Source organism: Vidua chalybeata, chromosome 3, assembly GCF_026979565.1.
Source record: "Vidua chalybeata isolate OUT-0048 chromosome 3, bVidCha1 merged haplotype, whole genome shotgun sequence".
NCBI classification, from domain to species: Eukaryota; Metazoa; Chordata; class Aves; order Passeriformes; family Viduidae; genus Vidua; species Vidua chalybeata.
Window position 1 is genome coordinate 63,325,490 of NC_071532.1, and position 24,421 is coordinate 63,349,910.

At 33.4% G+C, this 24,421-nt stretch overlaps 1 protein-coding gene across 15 annotated transcripts in view; it reads left to right on the forward strand.

Moving 5' to 3' along the window:
- The window catches only part of TBC1D32 (TBC1 domain family member 32), a 71,900-nt gene that overhangs the window by 1,684 nt on the left and 45,795 nt on the right, over positions 1–24,421 (forward strand). For 12 of the 15 annotated variants that reach the window (XR_008430157.1, XR_008430156.1, XR_008430158.1 and 9 more), the window contains exons 2-21: positions 973–1,127; positions 4,385–4,546; positions 5,710–5,887; positions 6,500–6,571; positions 7,670–7,795; positions 8,655–8,733; positions 8,890–8,990; positions 9,077–9,138; positions 9,628–9,772; positions 10,489–10,548; positions 12,061–12,160; positions 12,428–12,565; positions 13,946–14,038; positions 14,293–14,435; positions 15,164–15,288; positions 16,244–16,445; positions 19,807–19,889; positions 21,523–21,661; positions 22,168–22,255; positions 23,704–23,822. Coding sequence is in view for 11 of the 15 variants with exons in the window: in XM_053939015.1 (XP_053794990.1) it covers positions 973–1,127; positions 4,385–4,546; positions 5,710–5,887; positions 6,500–6,571; positions 7,670–7,795; positions 8,655–8,733; positions 8,890–8,990; positions 9,077–9,138; positions 9,628–9,772; positions 10,489–10,548; positions 12,061–12,160; positions 12,428–12,565; positions 13,946–14,038; positions 14,293–14,435; positions 15,164–15,288; positions 16,244–16,445; positions 19,807–19,889; positions 21,523–21,661; positions 22,168–22,255; positions 23,704–23,822 (2,370 nt within the window). In the remaining 4 variants the exon portion in view is untranslated. Of the gene's footprint in view, positions 1–354; positions 576–972; positions 1,128–4,384; positions 4,547–5,709; positions 5,888–6,499; positions 6,572–7,669; positions 7,796–8,654; positions 8,734–8,889; positions 8,991–9,076; positions 9,139–9,627; positions 9,773–10,488; positions 10,549–12,060; positions 12,161–12,427; positions 12,566–13,945; positions 14,039–14,292; positions 14,436–15,163; positions 15,289–16,243; positions 16,446–19,806; positions 19,890–21,522; positions 21,662–22,167; positions 22,256–23,703; positions 23,823–24,421 lie in introns of those variants that run through there. The other 3 variants (XM_053939019.1, XM_053939016.1, XM_053939014.1) reach the window with 3 other exon arrangements.

Sequence of the window (24,421 nt, forward strand, 5' to 3'; positions counted from 1 at the left end):
TGCTATATGGTGCTTTATTTTTTTCCTCTGGTTGATACTATTTGATATTTAAACAGTTATTTGCTATATTGTCTCTTCCAGGTGTGTGCGTATTGTTTATTCACAGGTATTTAGAGAGTCTTTATTTTTTAATTCAGAAAAGTCAAATATCTCTAAGTAATTTTTCCTTAAATAGGCTAGAAATATATAAGCTAAAACTGCCACTGAAGTTTGAAAGTCTTCCATGGCATATTAGGATTTTTAAGCCATTGATTAGTCAAGATCAAAAATGAGCTTGTGTATTTTTTTGCAGCTCTTGAAAATTTAACTGATTGTCTGTCTTCTGGACTTGGCAGGTGTTTCCAGTGTCTCACTGTTTCTTCTCTTCCTCACAGTTTTTCCCAGCAGTTTCTGTTTAATTTGACAGGACTCTGTCAGGTCACTGCTGTTGATTAGTACAGAGCAATTGAATTATTATGATAATTCCACCTGGCCCTTGCAAAAGCTGACAGCACTTTCAGTCATGGGCACAGCAGTAGCTCTGAGTAGAGGGATTCCAAAGTAAAAACTGGGTAATAATAGTGGATGAGAAGCAGGTGAGAGACTATTTATAAAGTTGTCTTACCAAGATACAGTCATTACATCTGTTAAACCTTCCTTCCTTTTTATTTTTTTAGCTTACTGTGTGGTCTTGTGCCTCTGTCATAGGCAAGTGCAAATAGGAATATTCAAGCTTTTCTTAATGTAATATCTCCTTCAAGAATGTTATGCTACAATATCAGTAGTTTTAGTGAAACTGATTTGATAGTTTTGTTTTCGGTTTGTCTTAAGATAAGCTCTATCAAATATTTCCTGTCTGTGATTGTGTCTTTTGATAGAAAATCCTGTTGATAACAGTAAAAAGTGTCAATTTAAGGGATTTGTGCTTTTCTTAGCATCTTGAGTAAAAACAAAATTATGAGAGTTTCTTATTCTTCTATTTGTTTTCTACAGATGTCTCACTTTACCAGTGAAGATGAAGCTCTATTACAGTCTATGCTTAGACAGTTGCTGCAGAGTGTGAAGGAAAAAATCACTGGAGCCCCCTCAGTAGAATGTGCAGAAGAAATTCTCTTGCATTTGGAGGAAACAGATGAGAATTTTCACAAGTAAAAATATTTTTGGCTATTTTTAGTCTTTTGAAGAAGTTGGTATGTCTTAAACTGTACTATTCCTGGGATATGTCTACTTTATATTGCTTTATAAATGTGTGTGTATTTATACATATATAGATATTCCTGTCACTAATCAACTTTCAGAAGATGCTAATTTAAATAATAAAATTAGTGTTGCCATTTTCTTGGTTTGCTTTTTTTCCCATCCACTCTTGCTAATATATTTTTGCTGTAGTAGTAATTCATGAGCTGTTTGTGAGAGAGGAATTTACAAAGCTCTGATATATGTGCACACATAATGTACTAAATGCACATGTGAAAAGGAGCTAGAAGAAGTAGTCATTGAATACTCTTGGTATATTTGACACCTGCTAGACAACATAGTCTTGATTTTCAAAATAGAGTACTTTTTCAGAGGGCCATTTGGCTTCCATATTTGATTGTTCTCTCTAGCCTATATTGCTGAACATGTCTATTTTATCTATCTATCTATTCCAATCATTCTTTTAATGATTTATATTTTAAGCAAAACAGAAGTGTATCCCCATCACACTTCTGTTAAATCAGATTTGACAGTGTGACCTTACATGCAATCTAGATTTCCAGATCCCACGCTTCTCTTTCGTTTCCATGATGCTATAACTTGATTATTTTTTTACTACATGGGAGATTTTTAGTACAGAGTTTATGACAAGCCAAGACAATATCAGGCTGAAATAACCTGAGGACATTTTAATAAGAAACAGCTCTGTGACCTGACTTCTGAGAAAGCTGGTTCCCTGTCAGTTTTTTTCAGAAGTGGCATTATTGACATTCTCTTAAATTTACCTAGGTATTAGCATTCCTTTGTCAGTGGTACGAGTTAGGTAAAAGTAAGTATGTGAAATAGAACTGGGGTTTATCTAAAATTTCACTGTAATTTTAAAATCTTGACATTTGCACATGTTCTGGAGATTCTTTAAAAAGCATTTTAGCTCAGTTTTAGTTTTTGTTACAAATGTATTGAATTACACTGTTGCTTGTAAATTTTGAGTTGTAGGTTGCTGGGTGACAAGCATGAGAGCAAAAGAATTTGGTTGTAAACATGTCAAAGTTGCAAGACATGTAATTCTGAAAGAAAAAAAATATTTAGAGAAAATATATACAATAAAGCTCAAACAAAAAAAAATTGAAATTATTTCTGTCATTTTTTTTTCTGAGAACCTAATAGAATACCCAGGGTGGTGGAGTAAGGTCTGTAAGTGGTTGAAGCAATGCCTATATAGCTTTTGCTTTTACGGCAGAGAAACCTTGACATCCATTATTCTTTCTTGTATGTTAGAAAATTTGTGATCCTAAAGATACTTTCTTTTCATGAGAACACTTTTAATTTACATTTAATGGAGAATCAAGTGATCTTTAAATTCAGAACATGAGGATTACTGTCTGGTGCTGGGAGGTATTCTTGTCTTGTTTGTGACCCATGGCAGTACAGACTGGTTTTTGTGGAAGGTCAGAGAGGTCATATGGTCATTTATAAGTGAGACCATTAAGAAACTTTCTCCTTAACCAATCCATTCAGAGTGCAAGCTCTGTTATTAGTAGTACGTGCTTTTGGACTGTCCAGTGCTCTAGTTCAGGTCAGCATTTTGAGCAGTACTGTTTCTGCCTCAGGCTTATTTTGGTGCAGTAATTTTAGCAGATTTTGAGGCCTTACTTTACTCTTTGTTCCCACTTTGATGTAGAAAAGACAGAAATTCAGGACCCTTGGAAATCTAATAAAAAGGAAAATTGAATCGAGTACAAAACTTCTGTACACTAGTAGACAACAGGATTTTAAACTGCATAAGTAGCATGTTACATTAGAGGTATTTTTAACACCCAAGTGTGATTCCTTTATAAGTCCTACCAGGTCAGTCTGAATTGATTCTGCTTGTGAAGAAGTAGTATTGTGATTGCTGAAATGCATAATTGTTACAAAACATTATAAGGTGGAAGAATAATGCAGAAGATGAAGACTAGAACCTCAGACATAAAAGCAGTGGTGTGAATAGTTATGTGGTTACTGTATATTTCAGAGTGAAGGAGTCACTGCAAAAACATATTCTTTGGAAGTGTTGCCCTTGTAAAACAAAGGGGAGACAGTTTTAGAAAAGCTTTCATGCAGTGAAGAGTTTTGTGCAATTTCACAAATGAAAACAGAAATAAACATATTTTGCATCTTTCTTGAGACGTATTTCTATTACCTTCACTGAGACCAAGAAAGGAAAGGTAGGGGAAAAGAAAAATACTGATACACCTGCTGGAACCTGAGGTAGGCAATCCATTGAGGAAGTATCTATTATGATACAATTTTGTGTGCCTTGTTGTTTGTTTTTTGGGTGTTTTAATCCAAGTTTACATGAAGTAGTTGCACATCTACTTTTGAATCAATGAAAATAAAATTATGTGTGTATTGTTACTATGTTATTACTTTTTTTATGTCGCTGTTTGCCTTGCCCTTTTTACAAATCACAAAACTAGCCAAAAAGAAAAGTTGATTTATTCTGAGCAATACTCTAGCAATTTCTGTAGCTAATATGAATTTGGAGGACCCAGGGAGAATTTTTTGTTTGAGATCTCCCTCTGACTATTCTATTCTATTCGAGTGTCTGTGAGTATCTGATCATAAGACTGCAAAATGGTGAATCCTTGAATTTGATATGTTTGTGTAATCACAGATGGCTATTTTGTCAGCTTGACTGAGATCTGTGTATATTCGTGACACATAGAGTTTCATAGGCCATAGGTGTTCTCATATGCTCTAATTTATAAAACTGTATTTTCTGTGTATTTCCTAATTTTGTATGTATAATGCATAAATAATATTACCACACAGTTTATGCTGCAAGAAATGTTTCTTTTGGAATTTGAAATTTCTTGATACTCTTTGTTTTTTGTCTACAAATCCTTTATCTTTGTCTGAGTGGATTTTACTTTTAGAAGCAGCACAAAGTGAAAATGTGCATTTTGGTAAACTAGCTATTGTTTTGTTTCTTCTATTTGGTATTGTTTCTTCCTACAATATGCTGATACTGACCATATTGAAGAAAATCACATTGTAGTGTGTTATCTTAACACTCCTGAAGTTTATTTCTATGCAAGTCATAAATTCTTACCTCAGGGTAACAGATCTACTGGGAGAGAAGATAGTGGTTGTTGATCTAATGTTTAAAATGTTTCATGGTGAATTCAAAGAGATATAACATTTTAATTTTGAATATTACTTGCAGCTATGAGTTTGTGAAATACCTTAGACAATACATAAAAAATACTGTGGGACCTGTGATTGAAGAAGAAACAGAAAAATGTACCTCTGCTCAAAGTCAGGGTGAAATATCTGGCTATGACACACTTGTCCAACATCTTACTAAGAAGGCCCGTGAATCGAAAGAGTGAGTATATACCTGTAATTCACGTCTCTATTTCTTCTTTGTCTTAGTCTTCCTTTTGGTTTTCCATAATGTGTTTTGCAAAAATAAGATCTGAACCAATAACAGTTTTGAACCTGTAAACTAAATCAGTGCTAAGAAATTCAGATATTACCACCCTACACTGCAGTTTGTCATGCTTTGTCTCACCCTGGAATTAAGGTTGAGAACAATTGCATAAAAAAGATAGGTAGCAAATATGTGACATTTTTAAGGTATTTAGGATTTTAGCATCAGTGATCATTTTTATGTGTTGCAAAATAAGAAAATTGGAAAATAGATGTTAGGATGACAATTTTTTAGATTATGCTCTTTGTATAATTTTGTTTCAAGGATCAGGACCTTAGGGTTTTGTGCATATTAAAATTGGTAGAAAAAACTCCAATGAACTAAATATGTATCTCATATTTTTAATTTGACATGTAGGAAGATATTAAAGCACAATATAATAATCTGTATCTTTAATAACTGTAAAATAAATAATTGTAGTATTAAAGTAAAAAATAATTTGAAATAAAACATCAATGCTTTACAATAGGATGCTTTTCTGAAGTATTTTTTTATTTTGAATTGCTTCCCTGTGGATATTATTTTTCTGTTTATGGAAATTAGAAAAACCTGGGTTTTGTTGAAAGAAAATTATTTTGTGTGCATGACCTGTACTCAAGATCTGGAATCAGGATGATATGTTCACTTCTACTGGTTCTGCTCAAGTTTTATAGCAAAAGAAAAATTGGATGTTGAACTACAAGAAACAAACAGTAACAAGGATGAGAACTGGCCTATTTTCTCATGGACAGAGTCTCCTTTTTGGTGAACTAATGTTGTTCTTTCTTAAGAACATCCCAAAATGGAATTATGATAGTGGTATTTCATTCAATGGTTTTGGAAGGGAAAAAAAAAAGAGTTTTGTTGTGTTTTTAAAACATCATTAACTGAAACATGTAAGGTACATATGTGCTTCCTTGCTCGGTTTGGATTTGGTATTTATTAATTTCTGTAAATTCAATGAATTCAAGTCCAGTTAGCATTATGTCATATTCAGTTATTCATGATGTAGTGATTTATTTTTTTTTTGCATAGTGATTTTTATGTTCTTATATATTAAATTCATCTTTACTTTGAAGATACAGAGAAATGATACATGCCTTGAAGAATGTCATGATGGTTGTGGTAGAATCTTTGATAAACAAGTTTGAAGAAGATCGGATGCATGATAAGGAGCTGGCTAATAAAGCAAAGAAAGAACATCAGAGTGGCTATTACACAGACAACTGTTCTGACAGTGACTCCTCCTTCAACCAAGTACAATGGGTTTTCTCTCTATATTATGAAATAAGCATGATACTGCAAAATTGTTAAGTCTCTGTCAGTGGAATGGCCCTTGAGTAAGATTAATTTTTCCCATTTTTTAATATCTTAAACCCAAATTATTTGCTTTTCTTTCAGTTTTAAATACTAAGCTTATACTAGCTACTTCAGGCATCATATGCTAGATATGATGCCCATATGCTCCAAAGTACCTACCCAAGTGTGGTATACAAAGATAAAGATAAAATCAGTACATTGTCTAACTTTTGTGATTTTACTTTAGAAACCAAATAACGTACAGCTAATTTCCAGACTAATGTACTAGGCTACATTTCTTAATGAATAAATTATTATAAGGAATTTTTTTGAAGATACAGAAAACTTTGAAGTAAAGCAAACAAAATATGTCATAGTGATTATCGTAAGTTTAACTTTGGGCAAACAGCAGAAAACATTTGGATTGTTGACTTTACAGTAAAATTAGTATAAATGTTGAAGTCCTAATTATTAGAAGTTAATTAGGTATCAGAAAGACTGATTATTTTAATCTTCTGCTGTTCAGTTTAATAAAATATACTAATGATCATTTTATAATGTGTATTACAGAGTTATGCGTTCATGAGTCAAGAACAATTGCAGCTGCTCACAGAAAAGCTTGACCCTAGTCAGCCCAAGGAAGTAAGTTTAAAAACAGAAATGAAATGTTTATACAAATGACTGTTTATGGCATATTTTAGAGTAGCCTGTATGTACATAAAGTTCACATATACCTAACTGGAAACTTGTCTTTGTTGGTTCATCTAACTTACCTTCAGTGCAGAAACTACTTTGCAGTGCAATATTTCATTGTTTGTAACCATCTGATTCAAAAACTAGTGTTACAACAAGTATCTATTTTTTTAGAGGTCTGTGTGCTATAGATTGGCATTTTTAGTTCAAAAAAAAGTTGTTCCATGATAAATACAGTTACTGAACATTATTTATCCTGTATTCATGTCCCTTGCCCTTCTTGGTAACTTCTGTGTTGCCCTTGGAGTTACCCCTGTAAGAAGAGAGAGATGCCTGCTGATTTGCCAACAACCTGCTGCCGAATGGAAAATATAAATCCAAGTTAGGTTTGCTGTTGTGTCAGTGGCAGTACTAATTTTTGAAGCTTGGAGAAATACCAGTTTGAGTGCTGTCTTGTTAGGGCTTGTCTGGCAGGCATTAAACAGGCATGGTAGGTAGAAGATGGTACTAACCATTTTTTTATTAGAAAACCAGGTAAAAAGTCTGATGCTATTAAATGTTATTAAAATGTCCTGCAGTTTCTTTCAGTAAGATGAAATAAATTGCTAGAGGTAACAGTTGTCTGAATTGAAAAAAAAAGTTACTTGAAATTACTTAGAATGTTGATGAAAATTCAGCAGTATAACACAATGTCTAATATCTGTACCTGGTTCTCCTAACTGAGAGCTTTAGAGAGCTATACTCCCCAGTTTCAAAATATTTGATTACAGGCAGAAAATAGAACATAAACCTTGCTTCCAGTATTGAAAACCCATTTAAAATGTTTTTATTACTTCTTTGAATGCACACATTTTCCCCACTCAGTAATGTAGTGTTTTGTCTAAATAGCCATAAAAAGTATAGCAGAAGATAAGTATTTGTTATTCCTTATCTGTTCTACGGCCACGTTCTGTTCCTTCCTGTCCTCCCTCCCTCTGACTTGTAAATTACGTATTTCAGAGGCTGCTGTGAATGGATTTTTGGTGTTTATCTTTTTGACTGCTCCAGGTTCGCCAAGAAGCTTTGCAGACGCTGTGCTTGGCCCCTGCCTCTGATATCCTGAGCTCTGAGAGTTGGCCAAGTCTGAGTAAGCATCTGACAATCTCTCTGGCAGATCCTGATGCAACATTCAGTGTAAGGGAATGTTTTGTATCTAATTATCAGATTTGTATCCAAAGAAAGGGCTACCAAAGAGGTGTAAGAAATTACAGCTCTTACCTATTATAAGTAGTCCAGCAGGGTTCAAGACATTTTATTACTTGTGTATGAATCACATTAACTATTTTTTGAAGTAACAGAAATACGAGATTCCAGTAAATTTTGGTTTAAAGGACAGCAACAGGCTTTCAATAGGATTTTGAGTTGTCATTTGCATTTCTTTTAATGGCAATGAAGACAATTTCTTTTAGCAGAAATGTACATAAAAAGAATGGACAAAACTGTTCTGTAAAATAGGTCATGTTAATATTTCCTGTTCAAGTCAGGTTTATGCCCCATGATGATGAGAAAATGATACACAGTAATATGACACAGGCAGTGATGAGGAAAAGAAATGACAGCTGCTTAAATGGCTTTTAGATTATTTATTATATCAATTAAACTTGTTTGCTTCTTCGAATTTTAAAGTGATTACCAAATAAATAGGAAAGTTGCCCCAGCTGCTGTCATATATTTCTCTTTCACCTGAGTTCTATAATTTCTTTTAAAAATTATAAGTTACTGATTCTTAATGGAAAAGTAATGTTCCTTGGTCTGCTTTGTAACTCAGTGAGGCTTTGCACTGGTACTGTAGTTCAAGTATTTGAATAAAATTTCCTTTGAACTGGAGATTTCTGTGATCAGAAACTATATTTTTATAAAACATACTTAACATCTGCACAGATGTCTAGATTAATAATACGTATATTAAGAATAAATGATATATTGATTATTTTGCAATTATAATACACAGTTAATGAGTATTTAATACATTGCTTGCTTTTTTCACCCTTAGGAGAAAATTCTTAGGTTCTATGCAAAAACCTTTTCTTCTTCTCCATTTAATATGACAAGAGAAGTCTATACAAGTTTAGGTATGTGCATTTAATTACATTTCAAACTTCATGGGTCATGTACTTTTTGAAAAGTTAAATTTTATAATGAAGACTGTATAAGACAATGTTTTTTGTTACTGTTGTCATGGAGGTGAAGTGGTTTTCGTTGTTGGGTTTCTCTCTTTTTTGTTGTAGCAACACACTTGGAGTTGTACTTTCTTTCTGGAGAATATTCTCTTCATATTTCAGCTGGTCTGGATGTATCTAACGCAGATGTAAATCGTTTACTTAAAAAGGTATAAATGAACTTTCTTTACCTTTTCTATCAGTACTGAAACATTATGCATTAATTATTTTTTAATTTCAGTAATTATGTTTTTAGGTTCGCCTTTTAAATGAGTACCAAAAGGAAGCACCATCTTCCTGGATTCGACATCCAGAAAAGTATGTCACCTTCAAAATCCTGTAACTGTTTCTTAATTTAATAATTTTTGACATAAAATAAGATGCATGTAATTTTAGCAAAGGCTTGATGACAGGATGCGCAGTGGCTGGTCAGTGACAACAGGGGAAATAAAAGTAGAGGGTAGAAAAAGTAAAATGAGGAAGTTGCATAGGAGTAGTCATATTAAGCTGCTTACTTAGCTTTTGGAGTGTTCTAAGTACTTTTGAACAAAAAATAATTTGGATGCAAGTGTAGCAAGTGTAATACACTTAGAAGATGTAATAACTTAGGAGAATATAGATGCATATTAGTTTTATTTGTGGTATTACAAACAATGCCCACACAAAGGCAAGTTAAAGATAATGCTGTTGGTATTTATGATTTATCTGAACAAGGTTTTATGAGTAGATTGTTCTTGGGTATTACTGGTGGAAGGACTTAAGTGGTATTTTTCTTTCCTGTCCTTTTTTTCCTATTTGTGTCATAAGGTACATGGAAGAAGTAGTGGAGAGTACCTTGTCACTTTTGTCATTAAAACGCAAGCCTAATCATCCTGCCTCTCCAGATTTCTTGAGTCCAATGCACTTCTTGGCTCTGCTAGATATCAAAGCAGTGTGGTTTAAGAAGTGGACGGTAAGCAAACAACCTGCAACCCAACAACACATAACTTGTTCATGTCAGACATTTATTTTGAAAAGTTACAGTTCTGACATCATGGACCTATTGTGTCCTATAAGAGCCTATATTGAGAACTGTAATTAAGGAAGTGCGGGTTTTTTTTAGACTTTTGTGTCCATTGCTTTTCAATATTGCTCTCCACCTCAATTTCTGTTCAGTTAGTTGTTTTCATGAAATTTAGGAGTATTTTTTGTGCTTTGTGTCTTCACTCCCTTTGGAAGAATTAACTGACAGCCATTAAAATATGCAAGTATTTTGTTGGAAGAAGTGATGAGCCTGAAAGAACACATATATATTACACATTACACACAACTTGCTAACTTCAGTGGACATTATAACTTCTTCCACCCTACCATATATAAATTTAGAGTTTACTTGGCAATTTCAAAATGCATAGGTTAGCATTTCAGTGAACTTATTGGTTTTCTTTTTTAACTACATGCTCTACTACACTTTTTTCTAATGATGTAGGGTTTTTTTGTCATAAATGTGCTGCAAACAAAAGTCTCAGTTGAGTATAATATTGGCTTACTTGAGCTGGAGTTCAGTACATTGAATATATACTGTATATGAGATCTCTACTAGAACAGAATCAGAGATAATTTCTACTTTTTAGTTAAAAACCAGAACATTTCTTTGTAGTTGACATTACATCTTCTTTGTCATTCAAGCATGCATATTACAGCAGAAAAGTGGTATTTAGGCTTCTGGAAAAGAAATATAAATCCTTGGTAAGTACTTCTATTAATATACTTTATTGATTATATATGCAATAATAGTCTGTAAATAAAATTTATTGATAGAACACAGGGTAATGGCTGAAAGAGGGTAGATTTAGATTAGATATTAGGATGAACTTCTTTTTCTGTAAGGGTTGTGAGACATTGGAAAAGATTGCCCAGAGAAGTTGTGGATACCTCTCCTTTTTTTTAATTTATCTTTGCTTTAACGGATTGATAAATGCAAAGAAGCGTATATGGTCAGCTCTGTGTAAGGGGAATTTCAGATATTTTATTGCAGGTGTTTACTTAGGATTATAAGTTGTTAATTTTTTATGTTTCATATTTAGAATTATTTCCAAAAAAGCATAAAAATGACAAATGGTGCATGATAAATACACTGAGCTAAATTTGGATTTTTGCTGAAAAGGGGCTAAAAAACCTGCCATTGTATTCTCTGAAGCATAAAGGGTTCAAAGTCAGCAAGATAAATCAAACTGGGGAAATACATTTAGTAATACTGATATTAATGCTATCATATATTTTGTATGGGCAGATCTCTTTACTACAGTAGAATTTTCATTGTTCCTAATAAGAGCACTGTAGATGTGAGATCCAGTCATATAAACAGGACTTGGCTATGTTTTTTAAAATCATGTCATACAAATGAAATCAAGTGTAAAATATATGGGACCAGTAAAACCTAAAGATGGAGAAAAGGGCACAGACAACTATAAGAGACCTTTAGCTTTTCTGTCTGTGTGTATAGAACAGCACACAGAATGCATGATCTATGCAACAAAGAGTTTGTAATAGAAAGTCCATAAGAAGGGTAGTCTACTCTAATTTATAAGCAAGGGGAAACATCTGATTAAGGTTGGGGGTTTTTTAATTGTGTATGTCCGCATATTTACACTTGTGAATAAATCTTGGCAGCTTCAAGCTGTAAGAAATCTAATTATTCTCTTCAGATCATAAGAAAATAGAAGAAATTAACTCTATCCCACCTGTAACCAGGACAATGTGCTTTATGTTTCCTTGCCGCAACAATGCTTATAGCTTTTAAACCTTGATTAGATTATAGTGCTATGACAATGATACACCACCAAGAACAGTAATAGCACTGACAGCAGCCGGTAACCAAACCTACAGTTTAGTAAGTGTATTCAAGACAGAGGTTTTCACATGTGGAAATTTAAAATCTTCTGCAGTAATGACAATAGGTCATCCACAGATTGCTGTTGACTTCTCAAAACACTTCCATGTTCTCTGTACTCTTTTTCATAGACTGTCTTTATGTGTATAGAACTGGTTGTGTGGTAATGTAATAATAATAGTGATATATTTTAATAGCCTTATAAAATTTTGCCTCCCGGTTAATATACCCAAAGCACTGAAAAATTAAGTCCTTGAAGTGAAGTGGATATTTAAGTTCTTGTGGTAAGGGACAGTACTTGGATACAAGAGAGAATGTGTTTATTGTGAAATATCATGTGCTTTATTACTTGGTGTTTTATTCCACAGATTAATGCAGCAGTCCAGCAATGTCTTGATTATTTTGAATTTTGCAAGGCAGCAGTTAATAAAAATTCCAAAGTTGGTGACTTTTCCCAGCAGCACTGTAGTGAGTATCTTTGCTTGTCTCAGATTATACGCTCATACATTCACATTCTTCAGGGTTTTGAGCATGCTACCTCAAGAGGAAGACATTCTATATATTCTATTCCCCAAATGTTGTGTGACTGTCTTTTAAGAGAAATCTAATAGCAGTGGTTAATTACTTAAGCTGTCTTTATATCCAAAATGATCTGCTTGTATTGCAGGAAGCAGCTAGGTACTGTAAAGTAAACTACAAGAGTAAAGTTCTAATTTTTTTGCTTTATTGTTATAGGTGATATGCAGAATTTTTCTTACACTGGACCAGAATTACAGTACATCTGTTTTGTTCATTCAGTGTGTCTCTTAGGAAGATTGTTGATCTATAAGGAAGGCCAGAATCTCTTTCCAGTACAGCTGAAAAATAAAAAAGGTAGGGGGAGAGTTGAGGAAAATGGAACCTGTTCAGAAAAACTATATCCATTCTTGATATATATTTGTATATTTTCACTGCAATATTGTGGATATTGAAGAACAATACTTTGTTCACCAACTCTGAGCCTGGAAACTTTCATAAAGATAGTGTGTGTGTGTGTGTATCTATATATGAGCATCTACACACAGTTCTTTATTCTTTGATGAATGTAGTCGACTGGATTGCTTATGTGTTTTAATACATCAATTTTGTGTCGAAGGACAGTTGGATCAGTGTGTTAGTGATTCAGTTTTTCTAGGTGTAAGTAATAGCTTCTGTCAAACCATTTGATGTAATTGGTTGGAAGAGAGACATATCTAGGGACCAAAACTGTTTTTCAGGTGTGAAAGAAAAATCAGTATTTCAAGCTAAATGCAAATTGAAAACAAGTGCTCTGAGTTTAATTTGTTAATCAAGATAAAATAAAAGTAGAAGAAAACTTTCATACCTGTGCAACAGAGGTGTTAATAGGGACACAAGATATGAGATGGAAAAGCTCTTTAACAGACAGAGAAATCTATATGGTGCAGGGTTGGCAAACAGAAGTGTGTGAGGGCAATTGTAGCATTCCATTGCTTTAGTGTCTCTATTAATTCATTGTAGAATTCCAAACGTTGCTGGATACTCATTATGTGACTTGTCTTTTGTTCCTCTGGTTAGAGGATCAAGACTTGATTGATCCAGTGTAGAGCAGCTGTGAGTAAGGAACTTCTACTAATAAAGGGCTTTTGTCATTTATACATTACCTGTGTAACACCCACCCAGCAGAGATCCAGGGATGGTGGTTGCTTATTTCTTTCCCATAAAATGTAACAATCTTGCCATTTCTCTTCTTAATAGTGTCCTTCTCAGCTTCATAGATGGCAACTCTTTCCTCACATATTGGCTGATTTATTAACATAATTACATTAAACTTGGAGCAGTTTTTTCCATCTTGCATTTAGCTACATTTGTTGTTCTTGTTTCAGACCTGAAAAAGTGTTGTGTGACACTTTCTCTCTTTTCCAGTTTTTTCACTTAATCTAATAGTAAGGTAATGCTTTTTTTTTCTACAGCCAGTATTTTCAAATGTTGGCTGCCATTTGTTACAGTGAAAGACATTGTGAAATTTCAATTGGCTAAACTGAGAGCAAGATCAGGTCTTACAAGTTGATAATGAAATACGTAGAGTCCCAAGGACATGTATGTCCTTTGCTTTATAACTTGCACATAATTGATTTCCTCTATACAGCAAAGCAATCTTTACATATATTTACAAAATCTATTTTTTATTTGGAAAATTAAACTTAGTCTTTAATTTACAAAGTACTTTCTTTTTTTTTTTTTTCCCCTTAATAGCTACTGTATCCATAACTGATGTGTTGGTATTATTTGTTCAACTTATTTATCACTCTCCAAGTTACCCAAAGACAGCTTTGGCAGCACATACAGGTAAATGCTTTTTTTTCCTTATATGCTAATATATTTACTTATAACGAGGCATATGATAACGTCTTTTGCAATTTTTAATTTGTGTCTGTTACTAGTGCAGTTTTTCTCTTCCCTTCCATGCTGACCCTTTCTTCTTCCCTCTATGTTGAATCAGGACTTAACAAAATTAATAATAATTCAGAAGAAATTACATAAATCATATAAAGATATTTGTGTAAATTGAAATAGAAATAAATATTTCTTATGTTCACCAGAAAATTATTCTCCAGAAAGTCTTGTTATGGAGATTCTGCAGGTTTTTTGTGATCAAACAGGATGTGCTGCTGAGTGCTTGTATACGGACACAGTGATAGATGCCCTGCTTCATCCTGTTCAAAGTTTGCTGAATGGCACAGAGGTTTGTAAGAATCTTCCCAATGATTTTTATATGTATAGAATATTATACTTTTTCCATATTTTCTATGTAGAAGGTTTATTTACTCGTGTAATATGGTAGCTTCTGTGGTGTTTTATACATTGATTATCATAGTGTTCATTGAATAGTTTCGTCCGTTATTATGATTGGTCTGATGTGGAAGTCTTGTGAATAGTAGCAAAAATGATGCTGTAGTGAGACTGTTCCCTTGGGAAAAAAACACACTGTTTAATTTTTTTCATTGGTTTTGGCTTTTTTCTGTTGTCACTTGGATATTTCATGGATAAGTATTTTCTCTACCTTCTATTTGAAAGGCAACCTACTTTTATTTTTTAATTCAGCTGGCAACTTGTAAGTTAGGTATTCTTAATAACTAGAGTAAATAAAATATATAATTCTCCATGGAAAGCTACTATTTTCTGGATTGATTAAAAAAAGGGGTTTTTTTTCTCCTTTTTTTTGTTTTTTTTTTTTTTCCTTGTAAACATTTTTGTAAGGATTATTAAAATATTGAGAATTAGTGCCCTTTGTGATGAAGATTTCTGTGTAATGACATTTGAACATAAGCTGTTAACTTACTGTGTTTAAGACATTAAGAAATCATCAGAAAGATGACCTTCAAGTTCTGCATACCTATGATAGACTTGAAAAAACAGCTTTCACAAAACCATTGGATTTAAAGCTTCCATTTTTCCCCCTCTTCCAAATAGGTGTATATAAACTGCCTTGAAACTACTTTACTTGATGTAGCTGATATTTTGGCAAGGATTGCTGCTTCAGAAGATGGTCTTTCTCTTCTTCTTTATGGAGAAAATGAAAAAAATGCCAAAGACAGGTAAGAGTGGATTAATGGATGGCATTAGTGAGCAATTCAATGAATTACATTGTTCTTATAAGACTCATTTGCTCATCTTTCATTTATCTGTAACGTGATACATTTTGGTTTTGTTTGAGTAAAATATCTGATTATAAATTAAAGTAGTAAGTATTTTATAGAAGGTATGAGGGAGATCTTAATGTGTAGAACCAAGGGAAATGACAGTGTAAAGAAATACTAATAATAAGGGAGATTTTAATGTTTTTCTTATTTTTCTAATTCATGTGAGAGCTTTCCTTTCTCTGAATATAATTCCATTATATTTGTGGTGTTACTTTTCAGACCAAAGATCTCTCTTCTTCAATTTTCTTTTTGAATTTTCTGTTTGATTTTAGAATAAGCATTTAAACTAACCAAATTTATTGAAAGGCTAGATTTAATGTAGCATTAACATTTCAGTACATCTAGTAGAGACAGATCTTGTATAAGAAGTTGCCATGTATAACACTGTACCTAACTTAGGACCAGTGTGTTCCTATGAGTGCAATATAGTTAGCTGATGCTAAAACTTGTAACTGCAGTAAAACTGAGATGAGCCTTTGAAAATAGTGAAGCTGCAGGTCATGAAGATCTTTGGAATGTATGTCTTCTAAGTGGAGAAATTTCTGAATTCTCTTCCCAACTGGACTCCTATAAAACATTGAGTCTGTGTAGTTTATGATCCTGTGGGTTATGTGGAAGGCAATGGATGTATTTTTGCATTGCATAGAACTATTTGCCAAGGTGTCATCACTGTAAGTTTCTTTTCTTCTGACTGGTGTTACAAGTTGTAACATAGCTTGTCCCTCTATAGTGGGTCTTAGTCTCTTTCCATAGCTTCTTTTCCCCTAGAAAATTTAAATAAATTTAGTCAGAGGATTTGTTTCAAGGCTTACTACAAAACAAAATTCTAAATGTATTATTTTATTTCTAGTCCTACAGCTGCTCATGTACTTGTTCAGTTCACAAAGAAACTTCTTCATGATGACATTTCTCTTTTATCTGGATCTGAGTTCATGCCAGTGGTTAAAGGAGCTTTCATTTTTGTATGCCGTCAAATGTACAGAACTTGTGAAGGCCTACAGATGCTAATTCCTTATGGCTTGCATGAATCTATTGCAGAGGCCTGGAGAAAGGTAAATTTTGCTTTTGGATTGGAAAAAATCTTACTGTGAGAGGTTCAGCTTGTGTAATAGTTGTTCTTATAGGTTAACTATTTTTAAGTAGTTAAATAGTACTTGAAAGTGTTGTAAAAATGAAGTTCTACTTGCAAGTTTTCCTTCTGAAAGTGAACCTAGCAGAAATTTAATTTGAGACTTCTATGCTTAAGATTAAAACAGGAACTATTGATGCATTGGTAGACCTCTCATTCATTGTCCTTGATGGTCAAAGTCATTCGATGTCATGATAACCACTGACCATCACAGATCTTGCCTTCACTCTTGGTTTGGGATATTTTGAAAGAAAATGCTTCTGAGATGTGCTGTTATTAATTTTTTAGTTAAACTGGTTTGTGTCAGGTGGGAGATATGGAGAAAAAAATAGGAGACTGCAATTATTTGTTAAATTCCTTCTGCCCTATAGATTCTGCCCTATAGATCCCCTGTGCCCCATAGATCCTGTCTGACCCATGGATCCTGAAATCCTGCCTCAAATAGTGAGGTGACATTGAAATATTCTCAAGAGACCATAGTGAGAAGTGCCAGGCAGGAGTTTTTGTCTTACCTGTGTACATGGATTTGTTATGAAGTTTAGATTCTGTACTTCAGTTTGATTGCTAGTCCAATATTTGATTGCTTTTTTCTACATGAAAGAAAGAGCTTGGATCCAACCGTTCTGTGTATTTTGCTTTCTGTTATCACAGAATGGGTAAGATGGGAAGGGACCACAGTGAGTCTACTGGTCCAACCTCCCTGCTCAAGCAGGGTAATCCTATAGCACATGGCACAGGATTGTGTCAAGAGGGTTCTTGAGTATCTCCAGTGGGGGAGACTCCCCAACCTCTCTGGGGAATCTGGTCTAGTACTCGTTCACCTGGACAGTAAAGGTGTTTCTCCTGTTCAGATGGAACTTTTTGTGCATCAGTTTCTGCCCATTGCCTCTTGTCCTGTTGCTTGGCACCACTGAAAAGAGTGTGAGTCCCTCCTCTTGACACCCTCCTTTCAGATACTGACAGATATTGATGAGGTCCCCCCTCAGTTGTGTCTTCTCAAGACTGAACAGGCCCATCTTTCTCAGCCTTGCTTTATAAATAATGATGATCCAGTCCCTCATCATCATCAGTTCTATTTTCATTGTTCTGAAAGTCACATGCAGTGTGAAAATCCTTGTGTATTGTAAAAATTTACTTAAGATGGAGAAATGATGATAGATCCTGCAAATGCGGTTTTTCAAAAGTTCACAGGGAAGCAAATTCCAACATTTGGAATCATTAAAATAACATTGGCACAATTTAGGTAAAGGTAGCATACTAATCTTCAACTTTGGCTTCCAGCTTAACTGGACGCATATTTAAACTGTAGGCGTTAGGACTCGTAGTGGAAAACCAAAGTCTAGCTGTGTTATTCACTTTACCCTGAAAAATGGGGCTATCTTTTTATATCTTAGAGAGGGATCAGATCAAGCTGGAACAAAGAATGGACTAAAAGACTAAATTTGTTTTTTTCTGGAGGCGAGGAAGTGGGAGGGAAAATGAATGCAAGGGAAAAAGAATGGAAGAGTTTTTCTTCCTTCTTCTTGTATGCTTCTACTGTATGCTTTTATAATGATGAGATATTTTAAAAATTCAGTCACAATGTAAACTAAGGCAGAAAATACCAGAAGGGAGAACATGAATAGAAGGTACTTAAATCACCAGTTTGAGGGTATTTCTCACTGTTTCATATATTAATATTGCCATGAAACCATACATTGTCTTGAAAATAAAATATATTATTACTGAAAATCATAATTATATCACAGTAAATTCTGTTTCTCATCAAAAAATGTTGGTTTTGAAACTTATGTTATTCCTTGCAATGAAAACTTGAGGATTTTTATTGAATTAAGGAGCTTAGTTCACTTGATCCATGCTGTAATTTATGTAACTCAGCAGTCTTTTTTTTTTGATGCTTTCCTATTGTGTAACTTGTCAGTCTTACTCCAACTAGCCTGTTACTCTATTTAGTGTTTATCACAGGCAGAGTGTTGAAAGCTTTTGATGGACATTTTCAGTTCTTTCCTCTAAAAAACATAGCATTTACACTTTTTACAAAATACTTCTTTCCACATTAAAATCCCTTATTATGGTATAGAACATAATTTAGACAGATTGTCTTGATATGTGCAAGATAAGTAGACTGAATGTGTTGAGTGAAAACAAAGTTTACCCTGCAAAATGCTATTTATTCACTTCACTTTGGTAATCAAATATGAACTGAAGTAGAATCAACATATTCTTGACTTCAAGAATCAAGAAGCTATTACAGGAAAGTCAACTGCATCATCTTACTACTTTTAAAATTATTTTCTGTGATTTTTCGATTTTAAAACACCTGAAGTTTATAAAATATCATGCCGTTTATAGTACAGCAAAACCAGTGGACTATGGTGGATTCTTTCCAAGCAGTAGTGTAAATTTTTTAATGGTGGGACTGGTAATTTGTATCCTTTTCTTTTACATGTCTCCTGGAGTTTTAAGACTGATGGAGAAAGAAATTACTTTTTTTCTTGGCAGATTCTGATGAAATTCTGAGGCAGAATTTATAAAGATGATAATAAAAGGGGAACAACAGATCCAGTATGTTTGACTAGTTCAATAATCTTTGTTGATTTATTGCATCACATTTATAAAGTAGTAAATTAATAACTTCTCACTTTTATTTCAATGGTGTAATTTGCTTTTTATCCCATAAACATAAAACAACTGAAATAATTAATTTGGAATATGCATTCTTTCATGCCTGTTATTTTCAAATATAATTTAAATTATCAAGTATAAAAATATGTATATATTTATGGCTGTAACTCCAATGACATCCATACCAATATAGATAAATTTATATAATTTATAAATAAAATAAAAAGTGGCAGAATAAATCAATAAGTTTGGCATAATAACTCCAGAGGCTGTTATTTCCATTACCTGTGACAGAAATGGAATAAAGAGCTGTATTACAATTTTTTTTTTTCCTTTTTTTTCTTTTAAATACCGATTTTTGATTTGGGAGTCTCCAGTTGGAAAGTAAAGGGGTTTATTTAAGAATTCTAATAAAAAAAATTAAAATGTACTAGCTTTAAAATGGTTTATACCCAAGGAAGAAGTAAAAAATAAGCTTTTCTGGAATAAAAACAATATAAAGGAATAGTGTATTCTGTACCTGGACGGAATAGACTGGACTATAATCGAATCAGTGTGGTTTCTTTCTTTTGTATGTAACAAGAGAGTGAACAAGATCTCTTGTTTAAAAATGCTGTAAATAAATATTAAGGAGGTGTTTGTTTATTTTTGTTTTACAGACAAGTTTGCTTTCAGAAAGAGTCCCTACTCCTGTAACTGATGCAGACTCCACTTCATCAATAAGTCAAGAATCAAAATCCAGGTAACTTGATACTTCATTTATGCACATGTATAAGTGTGAACACACACTGCTGCTTTAACTACAATTGAGACATCTTGTACCCCCATGTCTTTGTTGTAGTTTGATTCCAGCTGGCAACTAAATACTGCACAGCCATTTACATCCCAATAGCATGGAGAGGAGAACCAGGAGAAAAAAAAAATATGGGTTGAGATATGAACAGTCTAATAATTTAAACAAAGTAAAATATGGTAATACTAATAATAGTAATGTTACTAATGGTAATAATAACATTAATAGTAATGAAAAGGAGAGAGAGAAGTAACACACAAGAGAAACAAGTGACACACAACTCAATTGCTCATCACCCTCTGACTGATGCCCAGCTCATCTCTTAACAGTGATTTTTGGCCAACTTTCTGTCCAACTCCCTGCAGTTTCTGTACTAAGCATGACTTCCCATACTATGGAATATCTTCTTGGCCAGTTTGGCTCAGCTCTCCTGGTTGTGCTCTCTCATGGTTTCTTGTTTAACTACTCACTTGCACAGCATGGAAAACCGGAAAGTTCTTGACTTTGATAAGTGCTACTTGGCAACAACTAATATTAGTATGTTACCAAAATTATTCTCATTCTAAATCCAAAAAACAGCACTCTACTGGCTACTTAGAAGAAAACACACTCTATCCCAGCCAAACCCAGGACAGTCTTTTTTGCCAAAAGGATAGTGGTAGGTAGAGAAACTATCCTAGCATAAGTTTCAGTAGAGCTACAAAATTCTTCCTGAACTTTGAGAACTTTCTTGGCTTAGAGAATGGTGTCTGATCTATGTAAAATTGACTTACAGTTTATTCTCTCTGACTAAAGAATTTGGTTTGAGGAAAATGTGAATTAGAAAGCACAGAACAAAATAGCTGTCTATCTTATGCCTTTGATGTGGTGCTAATTTAAAATGCTGTTCTGCTGAATCATATTTACACCTTCAAAATATAATGTAGCAAGATTGGCAGCATTTTGGCTGATATCAAGTGAAAGGGATCCTTCCTTTTGTACTGAAAATTAATGTCCCTTTATAGAAGTTTATATTAATTAAGATGAGAAATACACAATATTTGGCAGTCTGAAAATTCAGGACAAGGTTGATTTTCCATTTATTGCTCTTAGTATGTGAAGCTATTGTGTAAATTATAGCACCTTTTTTGTATACCAATAATGCTATACCAATTTCTTGCAGAAACTTTTAGCTCCTCAAATGCGAGTCCCTCATTTTACATTGTTGAGAAATTCTGTGCTTGTTTTGCCAACATGTAACTGCCATGTTAATATCTTAAGACTGTATAGAGTCAGATTGTAAGTCATACATCTGTTTAAGGATATCACAGATCTTTTGGGTTCCCCATTACATCATCTTTCTCCTCTATGCTCCTAACTAACCTTAGTTTTGCCACGTTGAGTTTGAATGTTCACACAAGATGCAGTCTAGTATATTATCTTTTTTCCCAAGTGCTTTTTTAAATCTAACATAAGCTTATAAATTAAGCATGGACTCCAGTTAGTAAATACTGTTGTTTTTAAAAGTTAGGAATTGTATTTTTTCTTTTTTCCCATGCTATTTTACATACAGTTTTTAATTACTATTTTGTTACTCTTGCAGCTTGTTATGGGAAGAGACTTTGTTAGATGCCTTGTTAAATTTTTCTACCACGCCCAAAGGACTATTTCTGCTTCATAGTACAGATGCCATGAATGACTGTGTGAACTTTATGTTTAACAGTTTATCAAAAAAAATCCAGGTAAGCATTGGAGTCTTTGTAGTTTACTTTTCACTGTAAAGTTTGAAATGCTAGAAAAAAATCATTTCTGTACTTCTAAGTGCAATTTTTTTTAGACAACGTTGGTAGGTCATGTTTAAATCTAAATATGCTAGACAAAGGTTGAAATATAAAAATAAAAAATCAGATAATGTGCATTTTTAGGCCAAAAAAAGTAATGCCAAAGCCATCCTACTGAATGTGTACAAAAACATTATAATACTAATGGTTTTATTTGCTCATATTGCATGTCTCAACCACAATATTTTGTGTTTAAATTTTTATAAGATACTTGATAAAGATGTTTGGTTAGGAATCTGACCCTGGTATGTCTGTAGAGGATAATATCTATGAACTGTTCAAGTCTAAACATAAAGTGGATTAAATTCTGTAAACAAGTGTAAGAAAGATCAATATTTAAGAGATCATTTGAGAGTTTCATGTCTTCTGAATAACTAGCACTGCGCTTTTATACTTCTTATCAACAGACAAATGAATATGAAGATTTTGGTAATAGAATCATTATTACACAAATGGCAACAACACCAATGGCTGCAGTGGCTCTGCAGAATTCAGGTAAATTGAAGGATGAGGTTATTATGAATAATTGCATGCTGTAGTCCTTCATTTTGGAAAAGGACAGTGAGAAAGATGTTAAAAAAAGATCAACTGTGTAAAATAATTACACAGTATTAACAAAAACTGCTAAATGTTTGTTAATTATTTCTTGATGGAAATTCTCTCCAGCTTTCAAGTTATTGATTAATCTTGATGCAGCATTTTAGGGTTTGTTTTATTTTTTCTTCTGATATTATGCAAAATCTTTACTTCACTAGTTTGGATTTCCAGAAATTTCCTGTATGTGTATGAAGGCATCTGTACTGTTTAAAAATAAGTTTGCAGGTGCTTCTTATTGATCTGCAGATCAGAATTAATAACTGTTGATGTCTGTAATTTTTATGTACATTACCATGGTTGCTGTCTGATAAAAGGATGAGGAGCTGCAAGGGCCCAACTGTCATTGGTGCAGTTACACATTAGTGAGATGTAAAAGAGATTGTGGTGCAAGAAGAATTGTCAATTCAAAGTCCCTTCAGAGTCAATCTCAGATAACCCAACTGTTACCATATCATCAACAGCCCAGGTAGCCATTCTGTTGAAACTAGAATCTCATCAATAAAATGAAGGTAATATCTTAGGCTACTAAGGAAGTCCATGAGGTACAAAAGTTGCAAATTGTCTCTCTGAGAATCTAGAAGTGGCTGGTGTTGACTAAAAGACTGTCAGAGAGGCATGCAAATTCTGCCAGTCAAGGAAAATGATTCGTTTCTTAGTTAGTTACTATTTATGCCTCTGGATTTTTCACAAAGCAGGGAGCAGATCCACTGAGGAGTTACCCATCTGTCCTGTTGTAAGGTTTTCAGTCAAATTGCTTCTTATGGCCCTTTTATGCCCTTTGGCGTCAGGGACAAATGATATACTGAAAATAATCAGCATTGATTTTCAAACCAAATTTGAAGGTTTCAGAGTTAGATGGTTCTTTCCCCTTCTATTTAAATATTAAACATTTTAAATTTTAACAATTTAAATTCAGCTGGTAGTGCTTCTCTCAAAGTTAGGGTTTTTCTAGTACTTTTCACTGTGGTAGGGTATAATTTATTAATGAGTTATAGTGAATCTGTATTTTTAGAAGCACGGAGACAATACTAGCTAAGCTTTGATCCATTGCAGTTAACTTTTTCAAGAAGGTCAGAAGCTCATTTATATAGAAGATATATAAATATAATCCTACTCTAGTGTAATAGTCTTTGGAAACCATTGCTGCAGATTGTAGATTGAACATAAGCAGACTGCTCTTGAAAGGTGGTTTTGATTAAAGGATTGAGAATAGCAGGGATAGTAACACTAAGGCAATCTGTGTTGTGAAATTTCAAATAGAGAATTTTGCAAATCTTGGTTAGAATTGTGGTGTAAAATATTTTTAATATGAAACTCATTATTAGAACAAACATCATTTGTTTTAGGCTTCATAAAGACACTCGTAACTGAATTATGGGCTCTTTTGGAATGTGGAAAAGATGATTTGAGAATAACCCAGCCCAAATCTACTCCAGTTGACCCTATTGACCAAAGTTGTCAGAAGGTGAGAAATGATTTAATCTTATGCTTTTGTATGGAAAGAAACAATGCTGTGGTTCAGATAGGATAATACATACCTTTCTGTAAAATTTTATTACAGCTATACCTGCTTCTTGGTACAAGTGTCAAAATTGGTATAATACACTAGTTAAATGATGACTGATACAGGATTCTTGTGTTGCATGGCAGTTCACAATGCCAAGGATTTACTATGAAATAATGAATAAAAATCATTACAAAACTAAGTCTTAAGTGCTGGCCATCAGTTTATATCGAGATTACTGCAATAAAATCAGGAAGAGTGACATTTTAGATTAATCTTTGTCTCAAGATTTTAGAATTAAGTGGTAATGAAATACTGTAATTTTCAAAATTGCATGTACAGTTTGATAGATAAGAGATATTTCAGACACTACTGCCCTTTTAGAATACATAGATGCTTACCAGGGTATACAGTCTTATTTTGGACATGTCTATTTATGTTAAGTTCAGCCTGTAAAGGATAAGAACAAAATTAATGTAAATAGCAAAAAATTGCTAACATCTACCTGATTGCACTTAACTGATTAATATTCCCTGTTGTCCCTCCCTTTTTTCTTTCTC